Raw genomic sequence first — 12,134 nt, 5'->3', positions numbered from 1 at the left:
TTGTCTCAGTCACAACCTCATACTGTCCTCCGATTACATAGCAAAACCCTGCTGACAGATACCCTTTAACAAAACCATTCAAAGACTACAATTTGCACCACAGTCACTGAATGACCACATAGATGTTTATGCAGTAAGATGATCACTTTGGGATTTGTCAACGCAAGCGCAAAAAGTAAAGTTAAATACATCTGTAGATTGAAATATGGGACAAGACAGAAATAAAAGAAGCTACACAATACAGGATGATCTTATTTTTTTTATTCTTTATATTTACATTGTTCCTTTAAAGTCCAGTACTACATATCAAGTTAGCAGATTTTCACAAAGTTGCCATTTTTTTCTAGCAATGGTATGGAAAAACAGATTCCCAGTGTAGAAAGAAAAGAAATCCCCCAAAAAATTTTTTAGAGATTGTATTTTTATACTGTATGATAAAACAATATAATGTGTAACAATTTACCATTCCTTACCTTCCACCATTGTGGGATAGAGATTTTTTGTTAATTGGTTACATTCAATCCTACTAACCGTATTTCTGCATTCACATATTATGTAAATATAACCAATGCTGTATTTGCATACATGCTTAGATTTTCTGTACAGACTGGACTAAAGTATATGTTATACAGGTGTGTATTTCACCTTTTAGAAACATTTTAATCTAGACAACACAAACATGGTCAACACTAATTATATACATTGACAAATCATAAGTTAAAGGGTGCCCTCCGCCTAGATAAGGCTGCCCTTGCTGTGGGTGGTTTTGGAAACTGGTCTGTCGATCATAATTACTTTTGCCTAACTCTAAAGTGCTGCTTCATTTTAGAAAAAAATAGCTTAAAATGATCACAGTTTTAATGTGTGGGAATAGAGAAGAGACACTTCCCTATCATTAACATGTTTCTCCCTTTTGATGGTTTTTTGAACAGGATCTGGAGCATAACCATAGCCATATTCCCGTGCTGAAGTGTTATTCCCATGAAGTTATCATTAGTGATCAGAGAATAGTAAAATATTTGGGTTAAAATTATTTGTAACGGATACCTAGTAGTCATCATGAATAACAAACCTAATGCAAGTCAATGGGGAACGCTAGCTTTTTACTGGGAAATCTTTAAGAGAAATGCTCAGGTTCCCATTGACTTACATTAGGTTTGCTAATCTTGACGAATACTGGAATAGTGCTAGGTCTTCGATACAAATAACCTAAACCTGAATACTTTACTATTCGCTCATCACTAGTTATCCTATATCTACAGTATAAGCTGATCGATAGGGGTCCCACTAGTTCTAAAAATGTGGCTCAAAAATGCCTGGTCAGAATGCAGCAATCTATGAAATTGGTAGAGATAGCTAAGCATTGTACTATGCTATCTCCAGATATCCCAAAGCTATTAGTTCATTGTGATGGGGCATCTCAGTGGTCCATATCCAAATTTTTGCGTGTTTCAGCAGTGGAACCCCTATAGAGTAACTAGTAATTCTTCGATTCAAATAACACCTGAGACTATATTGATCTTGATGGTTGGATCTATAACTTAACAATGTTGCCTGCAGTTAGAGGCGTTGGGTGACAGTACTGATATAGTATAATGACGATAGGACAGTTTAATTTCTTATACAGTAGATGTTCTTAGAAGAATATTTGCAACATACAAAATAAATGCTATGGCTATGTTATTGCTTTTGAAAGAATGGATGACCTGCCCTAGGGATAGTTCATTGATATCATAACAGTGGAAAATTAATTTAAGGTTAGGCATAACGTCTTATGTAGAAGAGTGATTATGTCGTCTGTTTACATTTACTTAAACAGAATTGTATTGCTATGGGGTCCAAAATCAATTTTAAAGTATAATTTCTCCATTCTTCTAAATTAGCCTACTACAACTTCCAATTTTCAGGCATAGTCCACCTAAGACGACATGTCAAGAATTTAGCAATACATAAATAATGTGTAAACGTATTTACATACAGGTCAGGGCTTATGTGAAAAGAGATGAGCTTAAAATTCTGAAAACAAAAAAGTCAAACTACGCAGAAGTACACAATGTCAACTCACACAGTTTCTTCATATGGTCCTTTTAAAAATACTGTATATAATTATATGTACATGTATAACAAAAATATCATCTATACAAAAAAAAGAAAATATAGTCCTGCTACAATAATTCCTTCATGAGCTTATAGTAAAGTAGAAAGAGTTTTCTGGAAAAGTGGACCTTCAAAACAATGGAGCTTTGCATTGATAAAATACTTTTAACATAACTTTCATGAGCAATAGTGCATCATTACTCCTGAAAGAACGGTCTACCAGAAACCAAGCTACTGTAATGATCTGCATTACTGTTAATAAATGGACAGAAGTGGCCATTACTGGTGGTGACGCATCTTAGCCGGGCTATAAATAATGTTCTTGCTGTAGGCAGTAATGAATCTCTTGCTTTATACCATATCACACTTGTTTTGTACATTATGTTATTTTATCCCTGTAAGGTCACTCCTTGGATTTTGGTCTTATAACCCATTCAGCTTTTGGATTGAGTAGTGACAAATCTTTCATGTATGTTGTATCTTCAAGGCATCGCTCACCTACAATGATAAACAGATATGGTTACAACATAGAAAACTTGAAGACAAGGCACATTAGAGAGGGTAATAGTTTGGAAAGAAGAGTGGCCAATTAGATAGTACCTTTGAATAGGATTGTTGGTCAGTTATATGCAGCTCTGACATCCTTTACCTTAAAGGAGACCAGCCACAAAGATACTCATGTATAAACTAAAGCCAGTGCTATACTGGCGCTTTCATGCTGATTCTAAACAAACCTTTGGTTGTGAAATCAGATGTATACTTTCTGAAATACAAGCAAGTAAAGTTTGTGAAATACACTGTTATTTGATTGATAGCAGCTACATAATATCTAATAGGTGGGTCGGGTTGTGCTAGTTATTCCCGCCCCATCTACCTGCCTGTTCTGCCTCCCTCCCTCTGTAATAACAGAGACAGGGTAAGAAGGACAGACAGGCAGGCAGGGGCGGGAATAACTAGCACAACCCGACCCACCTATTAGATATTCTGTAGCAGCTATCAATCAATAACAGTGTATTTCACAAACTGTACTTGCCTATATTTCAGAAACTATACATTTAATCTCACAACTAAAGGCATGTTTAGAATTAGCATGATAGCGGCAGTATAGCATTGGCTTTACTTTATATATGAAATTCCTAGTGGTTGGTCCTCTTTAACCCCTTAACGACCTTTGACGGATCTTTCAGTCATGCAGCGTGTGCCACTAAGCCCCGCCCCCTGCCGTGGGCAGGATGCGGCGATCGGCACACATATCAGCTGTTTTCAACAGCTGACATGTGTGCCTGCATGTTACGAGTGGAATCGCATTCCACCCGTAACATTAACCCCTTACATCTCGCTGCCAAAGTCTGGCAGTGAGATGTATATACGCGCAGTCACGATTTTTACTTACCGCCCCCACCGGAAGTCACGTGAGTGATCACGTGACTTTCGGTGGTTGCCATGGTAGCACAGGGTCATGTGATGACGCCTGTAGTTAACATGACTCACTTCCTCTCAATGCCGGAATACAGCCGGCATTGAAAGTAAAGCACCAAATCTGCAGTTCTCAGCTCTGTAGCTGAGATCTGCAGTTCTCAGCTCTGTAGCTGAGATCTGCAGATAGGGCAGAGCGATCAGATTGCTGATCGCTATAGGCCCCTAGGGGGACTAGTAAAATAAAAAAAAAAGTTAAAAAATTAAAAAAAAAAAAAATAAAAACCTAAAAGTTCAAATCATCCCCCTTTCGCCTTATTGAAAATTAAAGGGTTAAAAAAATAATAAAATATACACATTTGGTATTGCTGCGTTCAGAAATGCCCGATCTATTAAAATATAAAATCAATTAATCTGATCAGTAAACGGCGTAGCGGCAAAAAAATTCCAAACGCCAAAATTACGTTTTTTGGTTGCCGCAAATTTTGCACAAAATGCAATAACAGGCGATCAAAACGTAGCATCTGCACAAAAATGGTACCGTTAAAAATGTCAGGTCGAGACGCAAAAAATAAGCTGTCACTGAGCCATTGATCCCGAAAAATAAAAATGCTACGGGTTTTGGAAAATGGCGCAAAACGTGCGCCACTTTTTTTGGACAAGCGTGTGAATTTTTTTTAACCCCTTAAATACAAGTAAACCTATTCAAACTCGCACTGACCTGAGGCATCACATAGATACATCAGTTTTACCATATAGTGAACACGGTGAATAAAATATCCCAAAAACTATTGTACGATCACACTTTTTTTGCAATTTTTCCGCACTTGGAATTTTTTTGCTGTTTTCCAGTACACTATATGGTAAAACTTATAGTTTCATTTAAAAGTACAACTCGTCCCGTAAAAAACAAGTCCTCATATGGCAAGATTGACAGAAAAATAAAAAAGTTACGGCTCTCGGAAGAAGGGGAGAAAAAAAACAAAAAACAAAAACGCAAAAACGGAAAGTGCCCGGGGGCTGAAGGGGTTAAGGGTTATGCTTGTGGTATTGAGAGATTTGTACTCCTCAACATTTAAATTATACCAAGAAGGAAAAGCTGTGGAGTTATGGAATCGGATTGATAGACATCTTAATGATATGCAAAAGATGGAAAAAAGGGAAAAAAAATTAAAAACATATTGATCTTTTTCAGTATATAGTATGTGTGCAACATGCAGAAATATACATAATTACACACTTTGGCATGTTATCAATAAGGTTATTTCTCATTGTCTGAGTAATGTACTGTCATGCTGGGTGCACGGATTATCAAGATCTGCTGCTGGCAGCTTCCTTTGCAATTGTCGATGACTTTTAAGATGAGCTCAATGGGAGACAAATCTGGAGATACTACAGGAAATGTTAGCACATTTACGCCACACAGACTGCTCACAGTAGCATGAGTAATATCCAGTCCGATGTTGTCAGGTTGAAAAAGGACTCCTGGGACACTTTGTGAGAAATGGCTGTAACACTGGTTCTTATCAAGTCAATGTAATGCCAAGCTGTTACTGTCCTGGTTATGAAGACAAGAGGGATCTAACCATCACACACTACAATTCCAGGAATAGGACCAGTGTGCTATTCCAATGTGAAGGCCTCTTTCAAATGAAGACTAGAGAATTCAATAGAACAGTGGAGGCTTGAGTGCGGACTCTTGCTTTTGTCTTGAATGCAATGATAGTCAGACATTATTCTGGAGACCATGTGTGCAACACCCTGACAAGGCCTTCATGAGAGTACATCATCCAGATGCTATTCCCGGGATTATGGTGTAATGTGGCAAAACATACTGAAGCTGGAGCCCTCTAGTCTTCATTCCAGGTGCACCAATAGCACGACTTTACATTGATTGGTGGTGTAACCAATGTTCTGGTTCTTTACCCACTGTGTCCAGGGAGCTGTTTTTCAGCACAATTCCAGACAATATGTTGCTCATGCTACTATGAGATGCCTGTGAGGCTTAATCCTGTTATCATGGTCTGCAAAGTTGCCAGACTTGTCTCTCAAGAACATCTAAAGAGGTCATTGGTCAGCAATTGCAAAGTTAGCTGCCAGCAGAGAATCTTGATGATTTGCAAACCCAAGTGTAATAATTATAGCAGAACATTCCTCAGAGAACCATTAATAACCTAAAATGATTGCAGCCAATGTGTGTAAGTGCAGAGATTTCTCAGTGTAGTGCTCAACTCAATACTGAATAAATTGAGATGTTTGGAAAATGTTTCTATTGTTTCATCTTTTGCACAGCATTAAAATGTCTATCAATCCTGTGAATACAATAATTCTGCTGCTTTTCCTTTTTGGTGGTGCTCTGTTCAACATTGAAATAACATGTTAAAACTTTTTGACAGAACCTTTCCTCCAATGACAACATGGGGACCATGTTCTATTTTCAATTATTTTTTTAAGCTATATTCATCAACAAAGTCTTACTGGTGGATGGCTAGAACCTACTTTTGTGTGTGTCTTTTTTTGTTTTTATAAAGGTATGATAAAGTGAGGGTCTAAGAAATATCTGGACAAACACAAGTGTTCGCTCCTCACGACAATGAAAGCCACAGACAAAAGCCAAGCTATTACGTATATAATTCAAACTGCATTACCTTAAGGCAGGGTTCCCCAACTCCAGTCCTCGAGGGCCGCCAACAGTGCATGTTTTCAGGATTTCCTTAGCATTGCATGGGTGTTGGAATCATCAACTGTGCAGGTGATTAAATTATCACATGTGCAATACTAAGGAAATCCTGAAAACATGCACTGTTGGCGGCCCTTGAGGACTGGAATTGGGGACCCATGCTTTAAGGCTTCGCATGAAAAATCCCGTAGTTCCCCATTAAGGGGTCAGTGACATGGAATCATATGTCTATAGAAGGCAATCCCGCCTGGGACCACCCAGGTGTGATGCCATGATATTAATATGCATGACATTTTTCATTAGTCTTGTAAAAAAAAAAGGGAGAGTTGCATGTTGAGCGCTCACTTACCGATATTTCCTCCAATTTCATATAAACTAACTTCTTCTTTCCTTAAATTTGTTGATGTGCCACTGTCAATATAAACAATATGATTCACATCATAACATTGCACTAAAAAAAATCTAAATTCAAAATAGTGCTTATATGCTGTATGTAGAATAAACAGTATAAACAGTATTTCCCCATAAAATAAAGAAAACAAAGAGGGACCTTAAACCCGCCATAGTTAGCAATCGACAAATGTGCTTAATATACATCAGGAATAAAGTACAATCGTAAAAAATGTTTTACATCTGTAAAAATCATTTTGTCTTTATTTTGCAAATCGGTATTTATCTGATATCTATTTGCAGTAATAGATTAGTAGTTTCAGTATCATATTTGCTTTTCCGCAAACAATTTTCCTTGCGTGCTATGGGGAACGTTAATGGCCAGTTTATAAAAAATTTGTTGTGGAAATTACAGGGGCACAAGGATTTCTTAACCTGCACCCAGTTACATCCACTTTCTCACCATATGAAGTCAATGTAGACTCTTCTAGATTATATGCTGTATTGTCATATTTAGAAGGCATACTTGTAGTATCGAGGACCAGAAGTTAGTGAGCATGACCGGACCGAGTTAGTTGAATGTAGCCTGGCATTTCTTTCCTCGTGTTATATCGTGGACTCGGCCCACTTATCATTGGTAATTGCACATTGCTTTCAGTTGTTGCCTCAATTGGTGGACATACTTTCCTCACAGTGTGCGGAGTAAGTGGGTGTGGCAGCCGACTTATTGGACGAAGTCCGGCAACTCCCGCACCATACTACGGATCGGTCGCTTAGTGGTAGGCACTCACTCGCCTCACAGTGTTAGGGAAAGAGTTGGTCAATGGTGGCGTTGTTGTAACCAGGTTTAGTCAGTCAACAGAAATGACTGGCTGAAGGGCATTCACTAACCAGGTAGGGCAAGCGGAAGGAATGTGGTCTCACAAACCTCAAGTTACAACACTGATTCCAGGGATGTGACTCTTACTAGGCTGCTTGTGGTAGTTTTAATAAAAAGCACTATTTTCTGTGCTTCTGCTCTACTAGTCATCTAAGTTATAAGCTCTTTATAACCCTGCCCCTGCCAGCGATTGACAGCTGTCTACACAGTACACATGGAGAAAGCAGTCAATCATTGGTGGGGGTGAGGAGAACAGATCTCATGAAGATCAAGGACTACATAGCAGGCACTCATCATTAGGAGGACCGAGAAAACTTTATTTTTAATTAAGAGTAGACAACAGTAAGATGACCAAGTAAGTGAATCATCATTCTACTTTCTGCTGCTGTTACATAAGGCAGCATGAACCTGGTGATTGATCATCTTTAAAAGAAACAGTTCAATACAAATATGCCCCCATATGTAAAATATGTTTTGGGAATAACTGAAGCAGCTTCAGACATACATCAGACATAATATCAAGATTAAATTTGGCCACATCCAAACCACATCTCTCTGAAACAGGAAAGAGCTGTTTTGAAAGAAATCTGTTGCTTGGAAACCAATTAGAAGAATCATCAAACAGTATTGGGACATTTTTATTGGCAATTGCAGAATTAATTTCTGCTGTGAAAATTCTATTCTTCTAATGACCTCACTCTGAGACACATTATGACAATATAATTTGCACTACATGCAAGGACGTCAAAATGATTACGCACTACTCTAAAAACTATGTATAGAGCACATTTTGTCACAGAAAACATGACTGGACCTGTACAGTGGAACAGGGCAATTAAAATGGTATAGTTCAAAAGGAAGACCATGTTGACCCACAGTCAGAGAGAACTTTTTTACTCTTGAAATTGATGAATTTCTTCTGTTAGTCTTCTCAGATGCCATTTCTTTCTTTTTGTATACCACTCCATGTGTTAAAGTGGAAAGGACAGTGCTGAATGCACTTATGACGTACTGAAACAAATATAATCAAGGCTCCTGTTTATTCAAACTGTTTCTGCTGCTTAGCTTCTAATCATCATTACTAGTGATGAGCGAGCACTACCATGATCAAGTCAAGTGACGAGCAGTCAGACGTGCTGATGGGGGAGACTTGAGTATAATGGAGATCATTGGGGACTCAAGCATTTTCCAAGAAGACTTCCAGGAAAAATGCTCTTGGCCCCCATTGACCTTCATTATACTCAGTTACTTAAGTAGCACCCATTTGAGCATCCAACTGCTCTAAAAGGTACTGAACATCAGTGCATGGGAGTACTCGCTTAACTCTAGTCATTACCCTTACTTAAAAGGGAACATATCACCAGGTTTTTCCCACAAACTGCGGCCACCACCAGTAAGCCACTATATACAGAATTCTAGAATACTGTATACAACTCCTGAAGCCGATCTGTATAAGACCTTTCAAATTTATTGTGGGGCAGTCCGGTCCTATGGGCATCGCTGATCTTGACTTGGCGCCTCCTCTTTGCTTGTGATCCTCATACTCTTTCCCTGCTTCATCCTACGCCATCCGCACAGTGTCCTATATTGTGCTCTTGCGCATGCATACTTTTCTCTGCCCTGCTGAGGGCAAAGCAAAGTACTGTAGTGGGTATTCTTTGACATTTCCCCGCGCCTGTGTGTTACAGTACTTTGCTAAAAATACTGGCCCAAAGCCTGCAGTTGCACTTCTAGGTCCTTATGTCAACACTTAAATGGGTTTATAGGCTTCCCATTTTCATGGCCTATTGTGCTGCATGCAGCAGTTTTCATTCCGTCAAATCAGCAGAGATTAACAACAGAAATGGGAACAGAGTCAAATATGTACACTTATACAATTTATAAAATTTGGTGTAGAAATTAGAGGGCTAACAAGATTTCTGAACATGCACTCAGTAACATCCACTTTCTCGTCATGTGAAGTCATGCTATATAGTCATATTTGAGTATATATTTTATTTAAATATACACACTAACAATACTTGTCAATATCTTGGCATTTCATGTTTAGTTTTAACAAATTAGTAATTAACAAGGAGACATTCTGATAATTCTAAGTTATTTCTTTCAACAACATAAAACTGTAGTAAAAAAGACAATATACCTTTCCTGATTAAGGAACCGGGCTAGGATGTCACCAGCTTTTAAGTCTTCTGTGAGCTGTATGGCCATTGAAACCTTGGAAAACTGAGGTGCTTGTACCCGTATAAATCCCTGAGAGTTGTCATGAGAGAGAAAAAAAAAAAAAAAATCAATCAATAAAAGTCTAGATTTATACAGTACATATAAAACAGTAGTGGACTACTAAATAGTGGATCACTAGGACATGCAGTCATGGCGAAGGTGTGGCAACCCTTGAAATTGATCCAGAAAATGTAGTATTTCTCCCAGAATTTTTTTGGAATTACACGTTTTGTTATACAAGTTTATTTCCTTTGTGTGTATTAAAAAAAAAACACAAACAAAAAAAAACAACAACTGGGAAAAAAAAAATCAAATTGGTCTTAATTTCACAAATAAAAAATGGCAGGCTAAAATGTTTCGGGACATTGTCCTCTGGAAAGACCCATGACCTAGGATGCAATCCTAGTTTGCAACACTGGCCACTACATTGCCACCCAAAATCCTTTGGTAATCTTTTGGTAGATTTTATCATGCCTTGCACACAAATCAAGGCACCCAGTGCAAGAGACTGCAAAACAACCGTAAAACATCTTTACCTACAGTCAAATATGGTGGAGGTTTAATGTGCTCTTTTATTTGTATGCTTCATTCCATTTTCAATACCAGTACTATGATGCGCTGTACCAAAAAGCTCTATATTGGTTTTATCTGTTTACAAGACACTTTCCCAGAAGGATTTTGTTTTGCTTCATTACATTTTGGCAAACTGCACTCCAGCTATTTTATGCCTGTGTGTCACCAGTGGGGTTTTCCTGGGTCTCCTGCCATAGCTTTTCATTTCATTCAAGTGTTAAAAGATAGTTTTCACTGACACTGATGCACCCCAAGCCTGCAGGACACCTTGAATCTCTTTGGAACTTGATCAGGGCTGCTTAACCACCATCCGGATTATTCTGAGTTGCAACCTTTCAATTTTTCTCTGCCATCCACGTACAGATCAATTAGCTGCAGTGCCATGGGTTGTAAATTTCTTGATTAGTTTGCACACAGTGGACAAAGAAAAATCAAAATCTCTTTACATGGACTTGTAACCATGAGATTGTTGATATTTTTCAACAATTTTGCTTCTCAAGTCCTCAGACACTTCTCATCTCTTTCTGTGCTCCATGTTTAGTGTGGCACACACAGACATACAATATAAAGATTGAGTCAACTTCCCTCCTTTATATCTGGTTTCAGGTGTGCTTTTCATATTGCCCACACTTATTACTTGCCACAGGTGAGTTTGAATGGACATCACATTCTTGAAACAAGGTTGATTACCCACAATTTTGGAAAGGTGCAAACAATTTTGTCCATCCCAGTTTTGGGATTGTGTGTGAAATTATGTCCAATTTGTTTTTTTCTCCGCTTTTTTTTGTGGGTGTTCCAATATACACAGAAGAAAAACGTGTATAATAAAAAGTGCAATAATTTTCTGGGAAAAATACTTCATATACTGGAACAATTTCATGGATGCCAACAGTTTTGGCCATGATTAAATAATAAAAGAATTCCTGACCTAAGCATTTGATTGAACTTACCATATTACTTATCGTTAAAAGGAGAAAGTCAGGTCTCATAACTAATCAAAATAGGTACTATTGTTGCACATTTGTCATATCCTGTATTCCAATAAACACAAGTGTAACAGTAATATTGGTATTGCTTAAGGTTTCTAATTTGTAGCGCTTAATATGTCAGTGAGGGTGGGCTAGTCCAGCATGGTGTCTCTTACCCTAGACTAGTTCAGTCTCGGATCTAGACTAGTTCAGTCTCGGATCTTCTAATTGTGCCTCCCTAGATGTGATTAACATCCCACCCAGCTCAGTAAAACTATCCATATGCTGCAAATGCGCAAGATTTCCAGCGGTCCCATCAAGACAGAGATTGCATTGAGAATGTTCGTAATAAGGGAGACATGATTAGAAGATCCGAGGCAGGACTAGACCTGGGGAAGCCCAACTAATCCTGCTTTATTAAAATGTGTGATGCTACAGATTAAAATGTAATTTAAAATGACAGCTGCATTACTGTGCCACTTCAAATATTACAATACAGGATTTGGCAAATGTACCGCTGTGATAGCGATTTTCAACAGTTTTGTGACCTAACAGGTTCCTTTTAAAAATGCATTCAGATGGTCCATTAATGAGCCCCAATTAATTAAAACACTTGATACAAAAAGCCTACTCATCCCTGTTAAAATTCCAGGGTTTCTCATGGAAAAAAAAAATCATACCACAAAGCATAATTACAGAACTTTTTACACATTTAATGTCACACATAATCTGTACAATTCAATTACAAAAATAAACTGAAATCTTTTTGGGCGGAAAAATAAAAAAAAAAAACTAAAATAATGTTGCATACATATCCACATCCTTAAACTTTTTTGAAGTACCCTTGTAAATTTTATGACAGCATTCAGTCATATTGGTAGGTGTCTACCAGCGTGGCACATTTAGA

General features: G+C 37.9%; 1 protein-coding gene across 2 annotated transcripts in view; it reads right to left on the bottom strand.

The window, feature by feature from the left end:
- Positions 1-244: 244 nt before the first annotated feature.
- The window catches only part of ARHGAP18 (Rho GTPase activating protein 18), a 211,916-nt gene continuing 200,026 nt past the window's right edge, over positions 245-12,134 (bottom strand). For both annotated transcript variants that reach the window (XM_075339902.1, XM_075339901.1), the window contains exons 13-15: positions 9,607-9,716; positions 6,543-6,604; positions 245-2,595 (exon numbers count right to left, since the gene is read on the bottom strand). In XM_075339902.1, the coding sequence (XP_075196017.1) occupies positions 2,501-2,595; positions 6,543-6,604; positions 9,607-9,716 (267 nt within the window). In that variant the 3' untranslated portion in view covers positions 245-2,500. The remainder of the gene's footprint in view (positions 2,596-6,542; positions 6,605-9,606; positions 9,717-12,134) is intronic.

Source organism: Anomaloglossus baeobatrachus, chromosome 3 (assembly GCF_048569485.1).
Source record: "Anomaloglossus baeobatrachus isolate aAnoBae1 chromosome 3, aAnoBae1.hap1, whole genome shotgun sequence".
Classification (NCBI taxonomy): domain Eukaryota; kingdom Metazoa; phylum Chordata; class Amphibia; order Anura; family Aromobatidae; genus Anomaloglossus; species Anomaloglossus baeobatrachus.
Note: the sequence above shows the minus strand (reverse complement) of the source record. Positions and strands in the feature narration are given on the sequence as shown.